The sequence below is a fragment of the Chaetura pelagica genome, unplaced genomic scaffold, assembly GCF_000747805.2.
Source record: "Chaetura pelagica isolate M959 unplaced genomic scaffold, ChaPel_1.0 scaffold71, whole genome shotgun sequence".
In the NCBI taxonomy this organism is placed as follows: Eukaryota; Metazoa; Chordata; class Aves; order Apodiformes; family Apodidae; genus Chaetura; species Chaetura pelagica.
In genome coordinates this window covers 289,179-301,919 of record NW_009952435.1, presented here as the reverse complement: position 1 = coordinate 301,919, position 12,741 = coordinate 289,179, and the positions used below count along the sequence as shown (strand labels likewise).

Below are 12,741 nucleotides of genomic sequence, written 5' to 3'. Positions count from 1 at the left end.
GCAGGAATAAAAGGGTAAAAAATGTGTGGATCAATGCTAACTTGGAGTAGTGGGAATGTACTTTTAGACGACTAACAAAGGTCCTTTCATAACAGGATACACATCGACTAAAGCTGATATGGTAAAAGCAAAGTCACTTCAGAGCAAACCGTAATAAAGGTTTGTTTGCTTTACCAGAACCTCCGGAACTGGGTTTCTGCTTATAGTCTGAACACAGGGTACCAAACAGTGCTTTGCAGCTGAGAGAGAGAAAGGTAGGAACAAATATAAAACTAAAAGCAGGAAATGGGGTCAGGATTAAATATATCTGCACCTGGCTTGTGCAGCTTTTTCCTTTATGTTATTAGCATCCAGATTCCTTGTTAGTAAAAAATGCTCCAGAGTTTTTGTGCTTCAAGCTAACTGGCAAGCACATTGCTGAGTGAGAGGAATCATCAGCTGCAGGATGGAGCCAGCACCCTACTTAGAGGAGAAATTCTGACCACTATGCCTTGTCTACCTGGAGAAGGTCTCCAGGCACTGGAGAATAAGAGGGAACAGTAAGGACAGCCAACCAACAGAAATGCAGATGTTATCAAAGGGATAAAAAGGGAAAAAAGGATAGTTGTGATTTTGTTGAAAAAAGCGAAGCTATTCCTTCCTGAAATGGTGTTGCATTTAATTTTCTGATTAGACAGTTTGGAATGTACTGTTTCAAGAGAGGTACTCATAGGCAAATTAAGACACCCAGTTGCCACAGCCTTTATTATCATGAATGATCAAACTAAACTAGGTGCCTCTAAAATTCTTTGACATTTATTGTGACAGCCACAATTGCTACTTTTCTGGTACAAAACAGTGTCATTTGTTCTTGTTGCCATGCTGGATCTATGCTATAGAGCATTTCAATTTGTGACTGCCTGTTTTTTTTGCTCAGTCATATTTCTCTTCCTGATGACCGTGAATTGTGCAGGTTGCCAGGATTTATTCTAGGCAACACTTCTGCTGTCAGGGAAGACAGCAAAGGCACTTTCTAATAGCTAATTAGGGCTCCACTTTTTGTGTCTCTAAGTCAGACATACTTTTCAATGGTGATCGTAATAAGAGAGGAGTTGCCACCCACTAGCAGTCCAGTGAACTACAGGGCCCAGGCAGTATCCAGTGATAGATACTTCAGCAAAAGTTGAAGGAACAGATGATGATTAATGTGCTATTCACAATTCTGCTTTTACCTGTAAATGTAAGGGCATATTTTGCTCCTTTAGATGGTTTTTAATCACTTTGTAGTTATGCATTTTTCTAGTATTCACATCAGCATTCAGGTTTTTAACTCTTTAAGCTTTTGTCTTTCATGTTGAATAGCAATGAAATGCACTTATAAATATCTCTTACATAAAATATTTTTCTTTATTCTACTTTTAAATGTTCTATTTATTTTCTACTCCCTGCATTATGAGGTATAAAATGAATCTACCTTCTACCACCTATACTTCATATTATTTACTACTACTATACACCTGCAACACCTGCATAGTAGCATTCCTTTTCCTGTAAGGGTTGAGGTTGTAGCTCCTAAGAGATCTGTATTCTTATGGCTTGAAGTTATTCTCTCAAATAAACCTTTACGTGGCATTAATTTCCATATATTTTTTCAGTTATGGCACTGTTCCAGTATCACTTCTGGACCTAAATTTTGTCTGTTTCATAAACTTTACGACCAGTATCTTATCAGTAGTGCAATTCTGGCACACTTTACACTCAAGATGCAAAATCAGAACGATTCAACAAATAAAAAAAATCAACTGCTATATAATGTTTATCTGGTGGGTTAGATGAACTTTTTTACTAATTAACAGAATTCCAGGGACAAAAGAATATTGTATTAATATTAATTATAACTGTACGATTAATTTGGACAGATTTAATTTACTAGGTTTTTCCAGCTGGTAAGAATATGGATAAGAATTTGCTGGGTTTTTTTAATATTTGGTCATGATGTATACAAACTGGGGTTTTTTGTCAGGTCGTGATTCATAAAGTATGTCTAATGATCCATCTTTTAAGTATTACTGATTTACATTATTCTGTAAATACTCTTAAACCAGAGTGTAAATACTCTGGTTTGGTTTGGTGGGTTTTTTGGTAGCGGGGGAAGGGCCCCAGGAGTGGCTCAGGTAAGAAGCTGAGAAGCTCCCCCTGCTCCAAACCCAGCCAAGGAGCCATTAGAAGGACAACTATAACACCTGAGCAGAGAAGCACTTAGGGCAGAAGAGCTGTGCTGGGGAAGCAGAGTGATGCTGGTGGTTGGTGAGGAGGAAGGGGAAGAACATGTCCAAACAGAAGTTTCCCTGCAGCCCATGGCGAGATGGCAGCTGTGCCCCTGCACTCATGGAGGAACATGGTGGAACATTCCCTGAAGGTGACAGGAGGGGTGAACTTGGCCAGTGGACTTGGATTTTCTGGCCAGTGGATTTGCTGCCAGTGGCCTCTGATTGCTCAGCTGTGGAAGCCCCCGGGCCAGGGGAGGTGGTGTTCCTGAAGCCCCCATGGCTCTGTGGGAAGCCCAGGCCTGTGAACTGACTCCAAACCCCATCCCCTTGTCCCCCTGTGCCGCTGGGGGGAAGGAGGAAGAGAAGCTGGGAATAAAGGGATTGGGGCCTGGGAAGAAGGGAGGGGTGGGGTAACATATGCAAGCCCTGCTCTGTGTGTGTCTGTGTCCTGGGTGTGGGTGATGAGTGTGAAATTATTATTTTTTCCCCAAGTTGAGTCAGTTTTGCCATGACCTTAATCAGTGAAGAACCCTCCTTGCCCTTTGTCTCAACCCATGAGCTTTGTCCTCCTCATCCCAGAGTGTGGGTGTCTCGGGGGGGCTGGGGGTGGAGCAGGAAGCTGAGTGAGACCCGATGGGGCTGTTCCTTTGTTGTTGTGTTGGGCCCAAAACCACAACACTCTCCAGTATCTCTCCAGTACTTTATATAACACTGTGACTTTCCCCTTCTATATTGTCAAGGCCCTATATTGTAATGCAGTCGTCTTTTAATAACCGACACCATGTGTATGCCCTGAATTCCTTCACCCAAAACTGAAATCAAGTTATAGGGAAGGTGACTTGAGGAAATAGGGGGAAAGCTGAGTTAACCACAGAATGGAATCTCAGTACCTATTCTGCTAACTTGTCTATGAAGAGCACTCAACACATAAGATCTTAACTTCTGAGTATAATTATATGCAAATGTCACTGTAGCTTCAGTGTAGACATGCCTGGGGTAGATATGAAGGAGGTAGATGTGAAGCAAAATGAAGGCTTGGAAAAGCTAAATATTTGAGGAGTGATCCTATTAATCTTCTTCTATGGCTCCACTTACCCAATTTCAAGCTGCAAATGTCTGCACTGAGTCTAGGTGCATTACATTGACAAGACAGCTGCCCGTGAATGTCACTGCAGCATTAGAGAGTGGACTTGGGTTTAAGTGTGGAAGACTGGAGCAAAGAGAGGTAATTTGGGGCCTGGGCTTTTGAATTTGTTAGAGTCAGAGATACTGTATCGTTTTAGGCACTCCCCTTGAGTACCTACATTAGGAAAAATTACCTCTTTAGTCTTTTCTTCTGTAATTGACTGAGAGAGAGAAACACTTTCTGAGGTGATTCTGCCCATTTTGTATTAAAATGACTTTCCAAATAGGCACGTCTGGTTTAATTACAATATAGGACACATAGGTTGTAATCTCAAATACCTCAGTCAAGTGCTTGAATTGCCTAAATTCAGGAAAAAAAAAATATTAAAAATATTATCACAATATTGTTTCTTCATTAAAAACCCTCTTGGGAAGAGCATGATGGAGATCAAGAATTCCTCTGAAGTTTAGTGGCAATCTGCCAGTGAACTCATCAGCTTGGACTTTTTGTTTAATTGCTTTTCATTTGCACAATCAGGCCACTTTTAAGTGATACTGGTTTTGTATGTATGACTGTAAGATGGAGGGAAGGTGCAATGGGTGATTTCAATTGGCTCAACTTTAATAATATAAATAAAAATGGTGAATTGCAACAAAATATTCCATCAGCACTGCACAGCGGCATGATGGAAGTTCAGTGATGCTCTGGTTATAGAAACTTTAGAAAATAATAGTGTAGAAAAATCTAGTAATAAATCATCTATCTCCTCCAGCTGTCTGTGTTCCTCCCTGTCCACCACTATCTTCATATTTGCCCAGAAACTTCCCTTATACCTGTTCCAGGATGAGGTGGTCAACAGTTTTCCTATAGTTCTGCTATTTTTCAGTTATACATCACCAATTCACTATGTGTGTGCACATGTGTATACAGACCCACCACCTTTTTCAAAAAGAAACATCCTGCTAGTGAATTGCAAAACAAAGCTAAAGGAAAAAGGAAAATAATATCTGATGCTTCTTGAAATTACAGAACAAATCCCATTCACCTTATTCAGATGAGTATTGAAATCCTTCTACTCAAATAATAACTTGAACAGAATTGGACTTTATAGTAGTTTGCAGAATCTTTTATTCATAGAATCATAGATGAATAATCAATAATCATTTATTATTTCTATGGCTACCCTTTGTGTATAGATATATATTATTATTTCCATTTTTTAGGATTTGAAATTTTCCTAAAAGAGATATTCAAACATTTAAGGGCAGTGGACAGGAAACTGAAGGGGATGGAGGTGAGGGGGTGGTCATGCGGTACTTTCTTTAGCATCAGAATCTTCCTGTGGAGCAGAGGTCCTCTGATTTCAATGGTCACAGAAGGCAGTGGAGAATCAGACATAAAAAAAGTTTAGTTCAGGTGAATTTTTCCCCTTTGTCCCAGCTCCTTTTCGTGGAAAAGAACTTACAATTATTTTGTCCTATGAAGCATCTTCTCATTTTTCATTAGGAACTGTCAGGATTTAGTAACATTGTGCATTTGTAGTGCATTGGGTTTGTCATTTTGGTTCAGTCTTCTAGTTATTACAATTACACAAACAGATGATAATAATAGATAAGATCTTGTTTTGCAAAATATACTTTCAGCCATGCAAGCCAGACCAAATTCTTGACATGAGAAGCCTCAGAAATGGGCCCTACCTAATAAATTAGAAAACATTTTATGTTCATAGAGTTAATGTTCAGGAGGGAAAAAAGGTAACCTTAAATCACTAAAATATTTTCAGCTATATATACTGAGTCTCTTTAACAAACAGTTTTATACACTATTTAAAATTCATTAATGGAATTAAATGCAAAAAAAACCAACCAATAAACAACCACTGTCTTAAAGCATTCCATCCACTGCAGTGCCTCTCATTTCAGAACCAGGACACTGCATCTGAATAAGGAGCCTTTTATTCAGAGCTGGTTATGACATTTTTTTTTTTCTCTATTCTGTTTTCTTTTGGACAGGATTTATATCATCAGTCATACGACTGCGTCTGTGTCATGTTTGCCTCTGTTCCGGATTTCAAGGAATTTTACACAGAATCTGATGTTAATAAGGAAGGCTTGGAATGTCTCAGGCTGCTAAATGAGATCATTGCTGACTTCGATGATGTATGTACTTCTAACAACAATCAACATATGGTTTCAATCTTAATAACCCAGGGTATGCAACAGTAAGCAAGCATACTTGAAAGGGAGAATGGAAGAGCTGTCAGAAAAGAAAACTTGTGTGCCTAGTCACATGGAAATTACTTACAGGGAGTATTAAAGGAAAAAGAGATTGATGTGGGATAATTCAGATATTGATCTGGCATCATATTCAATTGCTTGTGATTCACTATAATGAAAATCCTATGTCTATATCTGATGGAAAAAATTTTGCCCTTTAGCTGCAGTTCATGAGGCAGTCATTTTTATATATATATATGTAATGTATTAACTGCAGTTTCTAAATTCTGGTGCCTCAAGTCAGGAATGTAAATCTATGCCCCCCAAAATGATACAGCTTTGTGTTATACCTGATCTGTATTGGTCCCATTATACAGAGCATCGACCAGTTGATAAACAAGTGACTCAGGGGATTGTAAAAGCTTTAATATTTCAATCTCAGGAGTTACAAGCAAGTACAGAGTATGCTTATGGATGAATTGTGAATAGGCAGCTCTGAAGGTCTTACTGAGAACAGTATTTGTCTTAAAGTTATTAGAGATGAAGATACTAGAAAAAGGCATTAAGATCATGTCATGATTCAGATAGTGCAACATGGATTTGTGGATCTTCTGCTATAGAGGGTATTTTAGCAGCAGAGCCATTTGAAAAACATTGGAATGTTCAAAACAACTGGGGACATGAACTGAAATTCGTGGATTTTAGCCCCATTATCATGGGCCATCCCATTGGCATGGAAGAAATGCTTACTTTCAGCTGTTTAGATTAACTGTTGGCTAACATGGTGACTCAGTTCCAATATCAAATTCTACTGAGTTTTAAGAGCTGTATGTACAATAACATGGAATTTATTATCATTACTGTACGTTTAGCCCCTTTAAAATGAAAAGGTATTTTTGCAGATAGAAATCCCCTCTCCTTGGAGGCTGTAACCATTGTTTTATCCATCTCCAAGTCCTTCACACCATATATAACTGTGAATTTTGTGTCTATTAAGAGACCGTTCCAAGAATTGATGCTCTGAATGCTGTTAGAGTAGCAATGTTGTTAGAGTAAGAAGGCTGCTGATCTGATAATGAATAACCATCCTCATTTTACAGTTATTGTCAAAACCAAAGTTCAGTGGAGTTGAAAAGATAAAGACAATTGGAAGCACTTATATGGCAGCAACAGGACTGAGTGCTACACCCAACCAAGAACAGTGTCAGGTACAGAAAAAGGTTCCTGTTTTAAAAAAAGCCATGTTCAAATGAAGGCTAAAATTCTGTTCATTAAACTGCAGGTTATGTATAATGTTGTGGCCTTGCTTTCTCTTACTAATGTAGATTGTATTGTACACTGGACAGTGTATGTTTTTGTTTAGTAGTCTGTGTAATCATTGTTCTTCACATTCTGCTTTGAAAATGCCACCTCTGTATTTACTAAGTCTAACTGAGTTCTTCTACTCTGAATTAAATACGACATTACATTGCTACACGCTGCAGCAGAACTGGATTTATAGAGTGTACAAAAGACTGTAGGAATCAGTATTTTCCATTGTAAAATGGGAGGGCTGAGTAGCCATATTAACAATACACTTGCAGAACCCTCAGGCTCAGCACTGAGAACAAGTTCTTCTGTTTCTGGCTTACTTAATAGGGTAGGATTGGCAACTGCAGTCAGTAGAAATGAAGTTCAGAGAAGCAGTTAATAACTTCTAACCAAAAATCTTGCTTTTGCCATGATCTTTAGAGCACTACAGGTTAGCAACAGAGACAGCAATTATGAATCAACACATTCTTTGCTAAGCATTAATATGCTCTTGCCAAACTCATATTCCTTCTAGACAGAAGCAATTAACGCCTTGAACTGTAGACCCTAAGGGTCCTGAGGGCAAAAAAAATAACTACTTTAAATTAGCTCTGACTTCTAATACATGAAGGTGAAGGACATGAATGAAATATAGAACTGTAAACTGGAGATGAGAAGACATAGAAGAGTTCTCAATCACAACTAAAACTTTGCTATGCACAGGAAGAAATTGATCATCTGAGTTATTTCCACAAACTCTGAATCAAGTCATCCAGGTTTTAGTGCTCCTTTGATGATTAAGTACACATTTTCAAATGAAATCCACCAAAACTTAGCAGCCTTCAGCCCAGATGCCCAAAGATCCACAGATACCACCATCACTGAGGCAGTGACTGACTGTTAGGCATACTGCTGGGAGCAGTACCCAGCTTTAAACAAGCAGCGAAGAAAGACTAAGTGCCTGAGGAGCGGTTCTGAATGCATCAACTGAACAGGAAACCATCTGTCCTGGCTAGGAGTGAACTCCAAAGTAAACAGGCTTCATACAGCTAAACAGCTGCTGTGACAAGCACCACTACTGTGCCACCTAGACTGGTGCATCTACACTATGAATCATCTGCCAAATCATCTGTCCATCTCTTCTGTCACTTTATATCAAGAAATGAGGAAGAGTCTGCCTTCTATCATAGTGATCAGTGAGTCCATCTCATATGAAATAATTCTCTTGTCAGGGTCCTACCCTGAGCTGTGGGAGCCTGAAAATCCATTTCCTCCTCAGCTTGAGGGGACTGAAACCAGTATTTAGAAATCAGGCTATACAGTTAATGTATGAGGGGACATTAAGCCTTTATTAGTGGCAGAAAATCTGAGCTAGTAGATCAGGAATAGAGGATAGGTTTCCTTCTTCTCTTCCTCTTGTGTTTTATTAATTTTCAGTTCTATTAGATCTCAGGCATTTTTCCTTATCTACCAGATTAGATCAATGGAGGAACTCTTAAAATTGTGAATTTCACTGGACCTTAAGAATTAACTGGGGTGCTGCGCTGAGAGGGAGGAGTCTCTGTGGGTCTGTCCACAAGGTTTTTTTATTATTAAAGGACATATAATAGAAGCAGTCACTTTGAGAAAATTAATGAGCAGATCTTAAGCACACATAGACATTGAGTGCCTGTCGGATTAGATAGCAGCTAATCAGTTATTTCACAATCAAAACATTAAACATGGTTTGTATCTATCGTCTCTAGACTGCCTGATTGTGTAAGTAAAATGCATCCTGGTCTGTTGGCCATTGTTTTATCTAACTGATGCCAGACTAGTCACTGTCTTCTACATTACTTTTCTTCTGCTGCCTGCTGGCATTAGGACATTCTTAAGAGTTGAAGTGCTTTCAAATGTTCAGCATATTTTGCTTGTATTCTCACAGCAACTAAGGCTAAGGAAAACTATTTTATTCTGTTTGTCTGTTTAAATTCAGGAACCTGAACGACAGTATATGCACATAGGGACCATGGTGGAGTTTGCATTTGCACTGGTGGCAAAATTGGATGTCATAAACAAGCATTCATTCAATGACTTCAAGTTGCGAGTAGGTATGTATCAGGATTTTTACGAAAATATCACTGGGGAGGAAGAGAATTCAGTGTGAAGTATAAGCTGATTAAAGAGTTAGTAGAACTGATCAAAAGGGCTGTGAAAGTAAATAGCACCATCTTTATTCACCCTGTTTAAAGGCAGCCTGCGTGGTATTGCCCATAAACCATAGCTGCTGTAGGAGTGTTACAAGGGAGGACTCAGAAAAGTGCAGTATTTCCAAGTAAAAATGGTTAAAAATACATTCCCAAGGCTCTGAAGTGTTTTATGGTAACTATAATAATTACTCTAGAGCTTGTTAACTGTATACATTTCTTTTAAGCTTATCAATACCAAAGGACACAAGAAGACTCTATACAGGGCTTTACAAAACCAAATAAATAGTTTTGGAGGATAAGACTCACAAGGGGGCAGTGATGCTGGGATTTGGAAGCAAGCATCAAAAAATGCACCCTTTCCTTCCCAGTGTTAAACAAAGGAGGATATTTCTCTTCTTTGTTATTCTGTGGTTATTGACAAGTAAGAGCAAAGATGATTAGTTGTTTTTATTTGAAAGGGAAATCTCTTATATTTCAGCTTCTAATTTCTTCTACTTGTGCATCATGGTATTTAAAATAAAAAAAATATATATAAAAAAAAAAATGAACAGTAAGCCCTGGAAAGCATGATGAAGTAAATAAATTCAGAGCTGGTCAAGAACCGTATGTTCCAAAATGTTTTTTTCCTGATAGCAGTACCCAGCAATTTTACAATGCAATATGTATCTTGGAAAATGTGAAATGAAAGCAGTAAATAAATACTGGAAACCCATAAATCCTGTAAACACATCTGAAGTATTTGATTTCCAACGGTTATTCTCCTGTCTTGTCTTTTTCTTGTTGTGCTGCTTTCTTTTCCTCTCTGCTTCTCTCTCCTCTCATGTTTATTTCACAGTGCCACCCACTGGCAAACTTGCTGTCTTTTGACTTGAGATATCCGTGTGTTCCTGAGAGCACCTCCTTTGCCAGTGTTTTGTATTTCTTGCTAGAGTTTAAAAAAAAAAAAGACAAAGCAAATCCGTCTTATTCTTCCTTCTCAAAGAGTTACAGAAATTGGTGGATTTAGAAGAAACATGTAGAGATCATATTTCTGTGCAGAATAAAAGTTATCTTCTTGTCATAGATGACCCATGGCACATCCTGCAAACACACTTGCATCAGCAGTGTCAGTAGAGCTCGAGAGCTGCTGAGTGTCAGGGCCAAATCTGCAAAATTATTAAAGCAATCCTAACTCCTTTAAAGAGGGGACCATGAAGAAAACCTAGGGGAAAAAAAAAAAAAGATACCTACTTAGTGTTTCCTATAGGCTCTTCAGAAGTCAGATTCTTTTGCTTCATGTAATGAGAAATTATTAAATCTACAGAGGGACACAGACCCCCAAACTGGTATTTCTGCTACCTTAATCCAATACAGGCAACACTAAAATGTTCACTTCCCATCTTCACTTCTTCTCCACTTCCCACCACCACCTGACCATGAAAGCATCTGATACCTGTAGCAATTAGAGCCATGGATATTTTTTAGTATCTACCTCTGACAGAATCCCTGCTGTAAGGATTTAAACCCAAACTGCCATTTGTAAAAACCTTCCTGAGCCAGCATCTACCTCCAGAATTGCTGCAACTCAGTAGAGATTTCAGCTTTCAACCTTCATTTTAAGTGAGTGCCTGAAATGCTTGTTGTACCTTAGGAGATACACAGCCTACCCTGACATTGTTGGGCAAGGGATGGGAGTACCTAGATTATATTTCAGGCATTTCTCCCCTAATTAGAACAGTTTTCTGCATTGTAGGTGAACTTAATTTGGTTCCTGCTTTTGGCTGAGGCTGCTCAAGCACAAGGATCCCTGTTCCCTAGAGAATGCTATGAGCCCAGGCTGTAGGATACTTTGGAATGAGAAATTCTCTGTCTGTCCTGCTGAATGGCATTTTCTGAAGAGTATTTGCCTTATCATGGAATAATTAAACATCACTTTGGATATGAAAGAGACAGATGGTATCACACTCTGCTAGAGCATTCACCTGGACTGAGGGCACTGCTTTTCCAGCCTTGTCCCAGCAAATATTCACGTGTCATGTGAAGAGTGCCCGCACTAGCAGGTTTTTTTCAGAGCAGCACATCCCAGAATGCCTGGGTGGCCAAAGCACATTCCTAAGAGGTATGAGGAGAATTTTCCTCAAAGGAGGAGTGATGTGAAGCTGGCTCCCCAACCCCTGAGGTATTACTCAAGCAGTGGTGGTTCAGGAAGGAGTTTAAAACAACACTTAAACAAATGTTTATCAGGTTCTATCTGGTATCTTTTAGGATTTGCATATTTTCCCAATTTTTTTAATTTAACTGCTAGAGATAATTTTTCCAGGGTTTCCACATGGGCTTATAGCCTCGTTGCTAGCCCATGGCTGCCATGTTATGACCCATACTAGATGGACCAGCTCTGAGATGGCTAAAATCACACTTCCATTTTCCTGCAGAGATACATAGATACATAGATACATTAGATAGATAGATAGATAGATAGATAGATAGATAGATAGATAGATAGATAGATAGATAGATCGATCGATCGATCGATCGATCTCCTTAGTGATGGTTCCTGTCAAGGAATTCACAGGCACCAGTTATGATCCATTGACGTTGAGATAATTTTAGAAATCCAAACTAGTCACTTGTCCAGGGTTTATTTCTCACTACATCTAAACTGGCTTTCCTGCTCATCAGTATGTATAGTTACAATGACACCATATTTGAGACTGACTAATGACAGTGCTTTTGATTTGGCCTCCTGGTTTCCTTCTCTACCAGCAGAGTACAAGTCACTCCCTTTACAAGTGTAACATAGGATACAAACTGACTGCAAGATAAAAAATGCCCAGAGTCTAATAAGGGACTATACTATGTTTTCCCATGTGCATTTCAGGGCTAGAAATTTGTTATGCTTCCTCCCTGATTAATCAAATAATTTGAATACATATATTTTTATTGCAGTTATTTAGGACCATTCTATGAGCAATCCAGACTTCAGAACAAGGCTTCAAATCCTTCCAGCTCATTCACATTAGTTTATTCTACATTTAAGAAGCAAAGAGTACTGTAAAAGTAATGTGATTTGGCCATCAATTATTGAAGAGAGGAGAGGCCCATTTCACTCAAGTAGATGTGAAGAGAAATTATCGTATAAGTGTTTTCCCAGAAGCTGCTGCTCTCCCACAGACCTTCTTTTTTAATGTTGAAGTTCTGCTGTTTTCCAGGTATCAACCATGGACCTGTAATAGCTGGAGTAATTGGAGCTCAAAAACCACAATATGATATCTGGGGCAATACAGTAAATGTGGCCAGCAGGATGGACAGTACCGGTGTCTTAGATAAAATACAGGTAAGTCTTGGTTTAGTATTTATTTTAATCCTTTGAGTTTGGTGCTTAAAAAATGTAATGTATTTGAACACTAAACAGGTCTGTGTTTTGGAGCTAAGGATGCCTACAGAAAAAAATAATTCCTACCAGCTGTATTTGTGCATTTCAAAAGAATTAGACTTCAAAGTAAAAAATGGAAAGAAAATAGTAAGGAAATGAGATGAGGATCAAAATTTGGCCTTGACCTTAGAGTGGAACACTGTTGAGGAAGTCATGGATTACCTGGAAGTGTATCCCTAGATTAAGAGAAGATTTGAGGGAAATCACATTTCTACTCTGCAAATTTCTAAACTCATAAAATATTTCTGAAGGGCATTCC

The 12,741-nt window shown here is 38.7% G+C and overlaps 1 protein-coding gene across 1 annotated transcript in view; it reads left to right on the top strand.

The window, feature by feature from the left end:
• The window catches only part of ADCY2 (adenylate cyclase 2 (brain)), a 206,360-nt gene that overhangs the window by 191,780 nt on the left and 1,839 nt on the right, over nt 1-12,741 (top strand). Inside the window, exons 21-24 of the mRNA XM_010008360.1 lie at nt 5,388-5,534; nt 6,692-6,799; nt 8,857-8,971; nt 12,259-12,383. Of these exons, the coding sequence (XP_010006662.1) occupies nt 5,388-5,534; nt 6,692-6,799; nt 8,857-8,971; nt 12,259-12,383 (495 nt within the window). The remainder of the gene's footprint in view (nt 1-5,387; nt 5,535-6,691; nt 6,800-8,856; nt 8,972-12,258; nt 12,384-12,741) is intronic.